The sequence below is a fragment of the Balaenoptera ricei genome, chromosome 11 (assembly GCF_028023285.1).
Source record: "Balaenoptera ricei isolate mBalRic1 chromosome 11, mBalRic1.hap2, whole genome shotgun sequence".
In the NCBI taxonomy this organism is placed as follows: Eukaryota; Metazoa; Chordata; class Mammalia; order Artiodactyla; family Balaenopteridae; genus Balaenoptera; species Balaenoptera ricei.
In genome coordinates this window covers 24,160,193-24,171,747 of record NC_082649.1, presented here as the reverse complement: position 1 = coordinate 24,171,747, position 11,555 = coordinate 24,160,193, and the positions used below count along the sequence as shown (strand labels likewise).

Here is an 11,555-nt window from a genome sequence, read left to right as displayed (position 1 = left end):
ACTCCCTCTTCTTCACAGCTGTCACAGTGCCACTGCCCACAGATAAGGTCCAAATCCCTTACCTTGACATTCTGTGTCCTTTCTTCAGCACATGCTCCCTCACACCTGTGCTTCGTCTACCTCAGGACACTTGTCTTTCCTGTTTTCTGACTCCTGGCCTCTGCTCAAGCTGTTTCACTCCTCTCTGGGGCCCTTCCATTCCCCCTCCCACAGAAATCCTACCCATTCATCAAATGCCCGCTCCTCCCTCAGAGACCCCCGGGTGCTTTCAGCCGGAATCCACCTCCCCTTCCCTTTTTTGCACATCCACTGTACCTTACTCGTTTTTACTCAGAATGCCTGGAATCAGTTGATTAGGTATGGGCCTGCCTCCCCTATTGGATGGCAAACTTGAAACAGAGTTTGCATTTATCATTGGGCTATTTGATGCTCAGCTGAACTGCACTGAATAGAGTCCCTCCCAGACCCTTCTAACTTAATCCAAACCTGCCCCAACCCAATCCCCCAACTGACCCTCTTCAATCTCACTGGTCTCATTCCCAATCCCGTTTCTCTAACTGAACCCCAACGCATCCTCCTCTGAGAAGTGATTCCTCTTTCCAGGTCTAGAGAGCGAGATATGCACACTCCTACCTCCCCAGTGTTTCATGGTAGGCACTGAGTCACCCCTTGGGGATCCCTGGTTCCTCCTCCCCACCCCCACCACGGAGGACAGGATGCCTGCCGCCTGGCCCCAGGGGGTCAGAGGAAGCCAGGGCCTCTAGGGTTCAGTATTTTTATCAGCCTAGGAAATTAGAGACACAGAAGCGGAAACCGTGTGGTCAGAGAAAGTGAACAGCCCTCATCTCAGGGGAACCCCCAACAGGGCTGGGGGCCAGACACCAGGGAGAGACGTTGAAAAGAGCGAGGTCTTGGGGGCCAGGTATCAGGGCTTGTTTTGCTTTGGTTTTATGTGACTCTTGCAGAAGGGCAAATGATGTGCTTAAAAACCAGACAAAAGTCTGCTGGACGAAGGAACAAATATGGACACCAAAGTTTTCTGTTCTTACCTCTCAACGCCCAGCTTAGGGGTCCTAACCCCAACCCCGCCTCCGCTCCCAACCTGAGCTCTTTGCATGCCACTTCCGAAATCTCCGGCCTGTGAGAGGAACCGGACGCCTGGGTTGCTCACAGCTCGCAGTCTCTTCTCTGAATCACAGCAGCTTCCTCTCACAGGATCTTTCTCACCAGCCCTTCCTCCTCCTGCCCCCTGAACATCTGCCTGGTCCCTCGGAGACCTGGGGCCTCTTGGCTCTCTGTCTTCTCCAAGGGTCTCACACCCGCCCCATGTTTCCATGCTTCCAGAGGCTTCCCCTCCCTGTCACCTCTTGCCCTCCACTTCCACTCCTGGGATGCTCCTGTGTAGACCGGCATTCCATTCCAAACCTGAAAAATAAGTTCTGATTCATGATTCTCTGATGCAGACAACATGCGGACTGTGCACGTGCCAGCACATGCCTGTACTCTCCTTAGTCCTGCCCTTTCTCTTTGCTGAGTTCCTTCTGTGTCCTGCTGGTGGCGGTGGGGTCTGGTGCTGTCTGCAAACTTCCTACCCCAGTTCCCGGGAGCTGAAGTGGGGACTGAGTATGAACAGTGGAAGGGAGGGTGCCCTTCCCCACCCCCCGCCTTGGGAATCCTGGACCCTCTCCCTCTACCCTCCAGGCCCTTTCCTCAACCTCAGGAAAAGGGGATGTTTATCTGGAAGGCCAAGACTGGGCTGCCCAGAGATGAAGCCCAGGTTTGGGATGGCGGCAGAAGCTCGATGGAGGGAGCCGAGAATCGGGACCCTAGAGGAGGAGAGACGGGACTGAGAAGCTAGAGGAGAGGAATGGCCTTGGGTGTGGATCCCTGGTTGCCCAAGAACAGACAACCCAGGTTACATAATTTGGCTCTTTCCGCCTCCTTCCCCTGCTCCTAATTTTAGCAACCGAAATTCCACTCCCCCACAGGGCTCTTCCTCCATCCTTTCTGCTTCCATCCCCCATCCTCCCACAACCTCCTCATGGTCCCCCAGCTCCAGCTGCCCCCAGTTCAGATCATTCACTGACTCAGCAGAGGGAAAGCCCTGTGTTGGGGGAAGGGGGTGTTAAGTGGGGAGGAGGATGTGGTTCTGGCTGGGGAGGGGAGGGAAACTGGTTTTGTTCCCCTTTTTGCCTCTGTTCACATCTACTTCTCCAACCGCTGACTGAAGAGTGGAGAGGAGCCCAGTGTAGGGAGCGGAGAGACTGGAGGGCAAGCTGGGCCTTCTTAGGGCCACCCTCGTGGGCGGGTGGGCAGGCAAGCAGGGGGCTCCTAGTCTCCAGCTGAGGGCACGAGTTAGGGTGTGCGTGCATGGTGCAGGTGTGCAGGAGCTGTGGGTTTGGGCAGGTGGAGTGGGAAAGGAGATGTTATGGGTGATGAAAACCACAGTGATGGAAAAAGGCAGAGGAGACACCGGGAGTGAGATGTGGAACCAGGTCTTATTAGGAAATGGCAGAGTCAAGGGGCAGTGGTGGTGGCCCGCATCCCCCCACCCCTGCTCATTACAAGTTTTGCTCCCGCCCCACACCCTCTGCCGTTCAGCACTGGTCTCCTGACCTTACCCTTCTTACTGCCCTGCACTTCCTGCAGTTTCTTGCTCTTTCCCTGGGGTCACTTGAGGGCCTCCGCATGGCGATTCAGGGCCTGAGAAAGGGCTGTCACAGCTCCCATCACTCGGCCCAGCTCCCAGGTCTCAATCTGGCTTCGGAATCGTTGCAGGAAGCGGTCGGGGTGCCAGCGGACCTGCTGGACCCTCAAGTACCTCCTCAGAGCCCCCTGCTCCTCCAAGGGAGGGCCCCTGGCCACCAGGGCTGCAGCCATGGCCTCTGGGTCTCCTCCGCCAGGGCAGGGCCAGGGCACATCACCGAAGCGCCAGAGTCTGCCCCTCCCTGCTCCTCTGGGGTGCTCTGCCCTGGGCCCGGCCCTGGCTGGCTCCGGCACTCGATCCCCAGGAGCCTCCTGTGCCCTCCTGGCTCGGCTCTCACGCAGTTCTTCCTCCTTGGCCCGGGCTCGCTCCCGGAAGAGCCGCTGCTCCTCCTCCTGCTGCCGCCGGCTCTGACCGGAACCCTCAGCCCGTGGGGGTCGGCAGGCTCCCTCTGCCTCACGCTGTTGCGGGCGCTTCTGGGCATGTTCCCGGGCCATGCGATCTGACCAGGCTGAGAAGGACTCGGGTTCCTGGGTCTCATGGGAAGCATCATCTGTTTGGGAGGGTGGGAGGTGGTGGTCGCAGAGGGGCCATGAGAAGGTGACAGGCAAGAGAGGTGGGGCAGCACAGAAGAAGGGACCATAGGAAGCCGGTGGGAGCATTCGTGGAGTGGGTGTAGGAAAAGCAGCCAGTACGGAAGAAGGGCGGCTGTGGATGGAAATGGATTCCTTACCTTCAAATCTCCCAATGACTTCCTGCCACTCGTCCTCCAGCTCTCCCTGCAGCTTCTGTCTCCATTCCCGTTCCTTAGAGGCCTCATCTTCTTCCTCCTCTTCGGCAGAATCCCAGGGGGGTCCCCAGCCCAGAATTTGCCCTGGGGTCTCCCCATCCTTATTCTTTATTCCCATGGCAGAGGGACAGCGACTCAGCAGTGGCAGGAAGAAATCCGTGTAGGCTGTTTGTGGGAGAGCAGTGAGCGAAAGTTAGCTGGAACTCTCACTCCTCGGTAGGGCCGCCATCTTGAATCCTACAGGTTACTTACTCTCTTGGTCTTAGAGCAATGAAAGGGTTGCCCACATGGATGCCTCCTGGGTGCTAGGAAATCACCAACACTGACAAATATTTATTGATACTTTACCACATGCGTGATAAGTGTGGTAGTTTAAAATATCCTGACCTGCGTCTTCACAAACTAATTTAGTGTCCTGGGAGCTCTACTACGTCAATGACATTTTCTGGTCTGCCTCCAGCCACCTAGGGTGATGTCAAAACCCTTTGACTATGTATTCCATTTTTGGCTTGAAAATATTGTCACTTTATACCTCTCATTGTGCTTCTCACCCAAAACTATGTTCTCCAGACTGGGAAAATACCTGAACACTCCGATTTGTACCATTCTAAGTATACAAATACTTAATACTTTTCTTTATATCGCTTTTCAATAAGCTGAGTAAGATAAATATTTTCAGGGGAATTTCTCTCAGCCAGCCTTAGCCAGGGGATGCTGGGATGGGGACGGAGAAGTAGAGAGTCCAGCCCAGTAACGAATTTGAGCCATAGAAATGTTCCCAGCAGCAGAGCAAACTCTTTCCAAATGACTGCTGACCTAGGGCAGGGGAATGGGGCTGAGATAGAGGGTTCCACTCAGGGCCTGGCTGACAGGAGGCTGGGGGAAAACAGGAGAGGGACTGACATTCCTGAGCTCCCCTCTTCCTGAGCCCTGACCTCAACGCATCAGCTGAGTGCCATGCTGCTCTCCTCACTGCCCACCCAGCACCCTACGCCTGGCCAGCCTGCCACCTGCCACGGTCGCCAACCACCTCTGCACTCTCAGGACAGAGCAAGATGAGTGAGGCACCCTCCCTTCCTGTGGACCTAGTTTCTCTCCCTATGGCAGGAAGAAGTGGGCCGGCAGTCTTTAGATCTTTATTCAGTGGTGCTAGAACATACTGGCTACCTGACAAAAGGATGAGAGAGAGGAAGGGTTGTCCTGTCACTGCCAGGAAGGCAGAAGATAGAAGGGTCCAGCCTTGGCTGGCCAAGGTCCACTGCCCCCACCCATCTCCTGGCACACCTGAGCATCACCCAACCCAAACCACAGCAGAACGAGGGGTGGGGGCACTTCTCTTTAGTACTGACGTGACCTGTCACAAGCCCTCCCAACTTGTCCCTCCCAGCAAGTACCTGGTCTTGTCTTTCAATGGCTTATATCCCACCAGGGCTCACAGCAGGTGTGAGGGTGGGTGGAAGGTTTTTAAATTCATAGGTTTGAAGGGGTAAGGCCTCCAACTATAAAACATCGTGAGTAAAATCTGGTACAGAATATTAAATAGCCACTAAAAATTATGTTTGTGTGTGGAAAAAGCTGGCTGCAAAACTGTACATAGGATCCAATCACAACTCTGTGAAAAAGAGACCAAATCCCATGCTTGAAATAGATAGACTGGATGGGAATATGTAAACATTCTAGTCTCTGGGTGGTAGACTATGGGTGGCTTTCCTCCAACCTTAGCTGATATTTTAATGTGAAAGGGACATAATTAATATGAAATTTTCTTTTCTTTTTAAAGACTAAAGAATAAATTTAATCACTGTTAACAGTTTGCTGTGGTCCCTTCTAGTCTTGTCTTGGTTTATATAAACACATAATGCACAATTTCTTTTCAGTTATGCGACCATACTACTATATATTGTTTGGCAACTTGCTTTTTTCATTTTAACACCTCATTTATATTTTCCACAGGAGTATACACAGTCTACCTCATTCTTTTTTATGACTGTGTAGTGTTCCACTGTGTGCATGAAACAAATCTTCCCACCCCCAATAGAAAGACTTTGTTTCCAAAAATGATCAGTCTTATGTGTGTCTCTGTGGACTCCTTACAGTACTTCTGTGGGGCAGGTTCTCAGAAGTGGAATTTCTGAGTCAAACAACATGTGCAATTTTGCCAAACTGCTTTCAAAAAGTTTGTGCCATCAAGAATATATGAGCACCTGATGAGGTTATAGCTTTATCACTTTCAGGAATCTTTTCATATATGCGATAAAGAATATTATTCAGTTACTCTTGAAATGAACTAGGTAATTATCAAAGTTAAAAAAAAAAAGAATATATGAGTGCCTGTGTTATCCTTTACCAAAGCTGAATATCCCCAACCCTTTAAATTTTGCCCATCTGATAGATTAAAAAAATGACTTTATTAATGAAAAATTTCATATTCATATTCTTTGTCTACTTTCCCCTGGAAATTATACATGTACATATGAGAGCTCTTTATATAGTACAGACACCAACCCTTTGTGTCTGTGTCACGTATATTGGAAATATTTTCTCCCATCTGTCTTTTCAAAATTGTAATGTAGTTAAATCTGTATCAATATTTTCATTTTACAGCTTTTGACTTTATTTCATTCTTAGGAAGGTTTTTCTCCACTCCAAGATTATGCCCTTCTGTGTTTTCCTACTATATTTCTAGAAATATAAAAAAAGGAAAAAAGTACAAAGTATAGTATGATAAGCAACCCTATTCCTACCACAAGGTATGTTAATATATTTTCATTTTGCAACATCATTAAAAAAAAAAAACCATCATAGATGAAGCTAAAGTTTTCTTTGATACGGTCTTCCAAGTTTTATTCCCCCCAGGGAAAACCCTCCTATGCATTTCCTGTCACATATAGGTGTTTAATCTGCTGTAATTTACTTTTAAGTCAGGTGTAAGGTAAGACTATTTTTCTCCAGAGAAGACGAATGGTCCAGTATTGTTTATTAAATAGTTCACCACCACCCCCTCCAGTGATCTGAAACACCAACTTTACCACCAATTTAGCAGTATAGATCAACTTTTCCCTTATGTTCTTTAATTAACATGTTGTACTTTTATATTGGGAAAAATAAATGTGAAAAAAAAGCTTTGTGGAGTAAAAATGTACTTCTTCTTAGTGATGGAAGCACTGTTCTTCTCCTCCCCATAATGAGACATGATTTCTACATTAATGAGATGTTCATACTAATTGGTACAAAACACTTTTTAAAAATGCCGGACCAGAAGTTTATATTGAGTGACAACTGAGACACAGGAAGAAAAGGTAACAGTGGGCAGGGTGGTTGGAGACGGCTTCCAGGAGGAGGTGGGGACTTACACTGGGCTGTGAAGGGAGAATAATCTAGCAAGGTGGAAAACTTAGTAGGGCGGACAGGAAGGCGACAGGCAAGAGGCAGATAAAAAAACAAGCATGTTTGTTGAAAACATGCTTGGGGTCACTGAAGACAGAGTCACGAAGCAGGAGTCTCGGGTTTGTGGGCTCGCCGTGGGAGGTAAGGTTGGAAAGCAAAGAGAACATAAACCGGACAGCTCAGTCATCTGCAAAGCAGGGCCACAGCCTACTTCTACCGAGCAGATCAAAGTGGGTAATGGATGGGAAATGTCTAATACTGTGCTGGCACAGGTGCAGTGAATGTTACATTTAAAAAAAAAAAGAAAACAAACACACGAGCTGGCTTTGGACTTATTCTTTTTGCAAAGACTGTGAGAAAACAACCCCGTTTCTCAATGTTCACTCATTCTTGCTGTATGTAGAGAATGGCTATTGTTGGACTAAGGTGTGTTTATATGGGGTCTCTGACAGCTAAGACCACCTCCCCATGAGGTGTTACCAAAAGCCTCAAAGGTAGTGGCCATTCACTGGCATCTCACTAGGTGTGACAACCCAGCCCAGCCAATTCAGCGTGAACTGGCACATCCCTTAACATGGGAACTGAAGGGAACCTACCCTCCCCCAGGAGATTCTGGGTCATTTCATCTGTTCAAAGGAAATATCTGCATTTTAAGGCAGAGTGGTCTCTAGAGACAGGCCTTTCTACCAAGGAGTTAGAAGGCCACCTGGTGGTAGGGCTGGTAGGGGACCAGGAGGAAGGAAGGCCTGAGAGGGCTAGGGAGTGACCTGAGTGTAGGTGAGATTTCAGCAAGGTCCTGAACCTTCTGGGCCCTGCTTTCCTCATCTGTAAATGCAACCATAATGTCATTCTCACATGATTCTTAGAATTCAGTACAATGAAGGAAGCACCTACCATACTGTAAGAGACATTTCTGTTAGTTAAAAAGCCTTAATTGAATAATACAAGAATAAAAATAACAATACTTATCATCTAGTGAGGACCAAAACTGCCAAGTGCTTGCCTCACTTACTCGCCACAACCTCCATTTCAGAGAAGCAAATTAGGTTCATAGAGGCTAAGCTGCATATCCCTGTCACATAGCCTGTAAGTGGCAGAGCTGGAGCTTGGATGGGGTCTGAGGTCGGCCTCAGGGCACTCTGCTCTGTTGCCATGTACAATGTCAACTGTCGAGTTAGGTGCCTGCGCTTTGTAAACCTCCTCTCTTTGTTCTCAGTTAAAAAAAAAAAAAATCTGAACAGGGCAGCCTATCTCACTTATGTTAGGGGAATTAAAGAAAAGGGGATTTTTGACTATATGGGGGAGGTTTCGGGGATGTGGGTGAGGTTTCTGTGTATTCTTGGGGAGCTGGGGGATGATAATAGCAATCAAACTGAGTTCAGGTTGTTCGTCCCAACCTAAAGGTTTTCATCTAATGTTCTTATTACAGAAGGAAAATCTCTAAAAGGGGAAAGGGGTTTCACCTGTTATTTTCCTAGGAGGGCTGTACCTCTGCAGAGCTGCCTCCGCTGCCACTAATGTATCAACAAGTCCCCATCTGAAACCCTCAATATCAAAGGCTTTCCAGAATGCAGATATTTTGGGGATTTGATAGAGTTGATCTGAAAGTATACATATAGTTGGCCCTCCATATCCTCAGGTTCCACGTCCGCAGGATCAACCAACCATAGACCTAAAATATTCAGGAAAAAAGAGTTCCAGAAAGTTCCAAAAAGCAAAACTTAAATTTGCTGCTTCCCTGCAACTATTTACATAGCATTTACATTGTATTAGGTATTTTAAGTAATCTAGAGATGACTTAAAGTATACAGGAAGATGGTTTGTAGGCTATATGCAAATAGCATATCATTTTATAAAAGGGACTTGAGCATCTGTGGATTTTGGTATCTTGGGAGGGGGATCCTTGAACCAATCCCTCTCGGATACCAAGGGACAACTGTACACTGTATATTATGTAGCCCGGGAGAGACTGGGTAGCCCCAGTAACCAAACACGTGAATGTTTCTGCAGTGAAACATATGAATATTGACATCAGTAGGATAAAAACATCATAAATAGCCTAGCTTTAGTTTATGTTAGGTTTTGTTACCAAATGAGTTTGGTGGCAGACTGATGAAAAATGTTTGGTTCTCAGAGTGTTTCTGAGTTTCAGAACTGTGGGTGAAAGAGTATGGGTCTGTTGATAACCACAGGAACAATGGCCAGTATCTAGAGTGTTTATCATGTGCCAAGTGCTCTAATTATGTACTGTGTCAGCTGATTCTCAAAACATGTCACAGCATGGGTGCTTTGAACACAGGCGTTATTACTGTATAATTCTATAAAGTATCTCACAGGTTAGAGCATAGGCAGTCTAGTTAGGCTGTCTGGGATACAACCCTTGCTCTTAATAGCTGTGTGACTTTGGCAAAGTACTTAAACTTCTCTGTGCTGTTTCCTCATCTGAGAAATGGGGGATGATGTTAGTACTTATACCTTCATAGGGTAGTTGTAAGGATTAAATGAGTTGCTTTGTGAGAAGTGTCTGGCACACAGCAATGGTTGCTATTATTTAATTTTGCAGATGGGCAAATGAAGCATCAGGCAAGTTTAGAAACTTGCCAAGAATACACAGCTATTAAGTGTGGAGCTGGGATTTGAACCCAGGCAATGTAACTGCAGAGAGTACCCTCTATCCTGCTTTTCACACTACAGGCAAACAACCAGTCAAGAGACAAAGTACCTACTAATCTAGAGAGATGTGTAATTTGAATACTAGTTGCTGTTTGGGGAATGTTGGGCTCTTCAGACAATGGTAGCTCAATAATGTAAAGGCACAAATGACAGCCACAAGCCAACTTGGTCAACTATTTCCCTAAGTCCCATGACCAAATAACTAGCTTATTTTCCAACCACTGGCCTTCATCTCAGACCCCACCAGTTGCTCATGACCTTGTTCCCCACGAAGCCGACTCACCATCAGGGCCCTGGCGGGCAGCAGCATGCAGCGCCGTGTCCCCGTGGCGGTCCTGGTGGGCAGGGTCAGCCCCAAGCCGAAGAAGCAGGCACAGGGCAGGGGCATCGTGGCGGGCGCAGGCCCGGTGCAGTGGTGGAGGCTGCCCAGCATCTACATCAAGGCCTGGGTGTCGCTGGAGGAGGGCTTGGGCCCGGACTAGCCGTCCTGCAGACAAATAACGACGGAAGCGACGCTCTCGGCGTTGGCGACGGGAAGTGGAGGCCATGGAACTCTTGGGCTGAGGAAGAAGGATAAACAGGCAGCAGTCAGGACCCCAGCCTTGGATGGTCCCTCCCCCTCCATCTCTGACACTCCCTCTGTTTCTCCCTTCGGTTCCCCATTTCTTCTTACATTTTCAGCAAGAGATGAGGCCAGTCCTAACCCTCATCCCTTTACCAGGTGATAGGTTTCAAAACAATTTTGAGGGGAGCTGGGGTCACATTTTTTTTTTAATGTGAAATTTGAGAAAAGGATAAATGATTACTTAGAGGCTCATTAGTCCAGGTAAATTTTTAATAAAGGACTTTGTTATATAATAAAGACAAATAGAGACTGATGGGGGAAATTTTTATCAATAGAAATCTGAATTTTAAAAAGTCACAATTTCAAATAATGATCTAGAAATTGAATATAATGTACCCGGCAGACAGATGTAGAGGCTTCTCCCTCTGGGACTTGGGGGGAGGGGTTACTCATCAGACCTGCCCCCCGCCCCCTAAGTACCCCCGGAGCAGTAGGCCCGAAGCCTGTGTTTAAGACGCTCCGAGGAAGGGAGGCGGGAAGGGCGGAGACACTCTAGACTGACGGAAATGGCGCAAGCCGAGACGCAGGTAAAGGGCGGAAATGAACTGTGAGGCGCGTTACCGGATGTCATTCCTCCCCGAGGGGGCGGGAGGTGTTTCCTTGGCCTTAGCCTCCGGGGGGAAACTAGGGAACTTAAGATAAAGGGTCCGTCTGAAACCGGAAGACTGGACGACAGGCGAGGAAAAGGAAGAGCAAGGGCTTTTTCGAGGTTTAACCCCGCTTCCCCCTACTGGGAGGAGAGAGGAGATGGTTCAGTGATAGGCGAAAAGATGAGAAGAGAGAGAAAACAGGGGAGATAAAGACAGGATAAAAATCACAGTGAAAATGAAAAATCAAAACCACAGTGAGGCCAAGAAAGGGGCAGATCATAAAAGAGAAAAACACAGGAAGCAAAAGACAAGGGAAACAACCGCAGGACAAAGCAAGTGAGGTGAATGGAGAAATTTGGAATTGGGAAAGGTGTAGAAAAAGGAGATGGAAATGGGAGGGAGAAAAAGGAAGAGGAGTTGGAAGAATTCAGAGAAGCCCAGCATACTCTATTCCCAACACAACACGCATGATAATTTCCTTACCTCCTCACCCCATTCTCAATCCCTCTTTGCCTCCTTCTCTCTCAAATACCCCTCTCCTCTCGGCCCCTGCCCCCATTCCTAGACCTTCCAACTGGGAAAGCCCTGCACCTGCTGTGAAGTTAGCAGGCAGCTTTGGACCTGGTCTCTGCTGCCCCCAGGCGGTCCTTCTGGGTACTGCCAGAGTGAGAGGTGGGAGAGGAGGACCAGCCATCAATGGGAGGATCAGTTTGGGGGAGACACCCGGTGCAGGAGGCTGAGCGAAAAGGGGAGCACTAAGACCCAGGGGTAGTGGGTCTTAGCAGC

The 11,555-nt window shown here is 48.5% G+C and overlaps 1 protein-coding gene across 2 annotated transcripts; it reads right to left on the bottom strand.

The window, feature by feature from the left end:
* Positions 1-2,479: 2,479 nt before the first annotated feature.
* On the bottom strand, positions 2,480-11,351 carry NFKBIL1 (NFKB inhibitor like 1). 2 transcript variants are annotated; one of them, XM_059938327.1, is made up of 4 exons: positions 11,253-11,351; positions 9,838-10,114; positions 3,438-3,659; positions 2,480-3,257 (listed from the first exon to the last, which is right to left on the bottom strand). In XM_059938327.1, exons 2-4 carry the CDS (start codon positions 10,100-10,102, stop codon positions 2,671-2,673), a joined length of 1,074 nt encoding a protein of 357 aa, XP_059794310.1. In that variant the 5' UTR covers positions 10,103-10,114; positions 11,253-11,351; the 3' UTR covers positions 2,480-2,670. The 2 variants fall into 2 exon arrangements, with proteins under 2 accessions (XP_059794310.1, XP_059794309.1); XM_059938326.1 differs by lacking the exon at positions 11,253-11,351 and adding an exon at positions 10,516-10,675.
* Between the last annotated feature and the right edge of the window lie 204 nt (positions 11,352-11,555).

Excerpts from the sequence above, each read along its gene's own strand:
- NFKBIL1 (XM_059938326.1), bottom strand. The coding sequence starts at position 10,572 with ATGAGTAACCCCTCCCCCCAAGTCCCAGAGGGAGAAGCCTCTACATCT. Across the intron at positions 10,115-10,515 it reads CCTCTACATCTGTCTGCCGG|CCCAAGAGTTCCATGGCCTC; the intron begins GTACATTATATT and ends CTTCTTCCTCAG. Across the intron at positions 3,258-3,437 it reads AGTCATTGGGAGATTTGAAG|ATGATGCTTCCCATGAGACC; the intron begins GTAAGGAATCCA and ends CCTCCCAAACAG.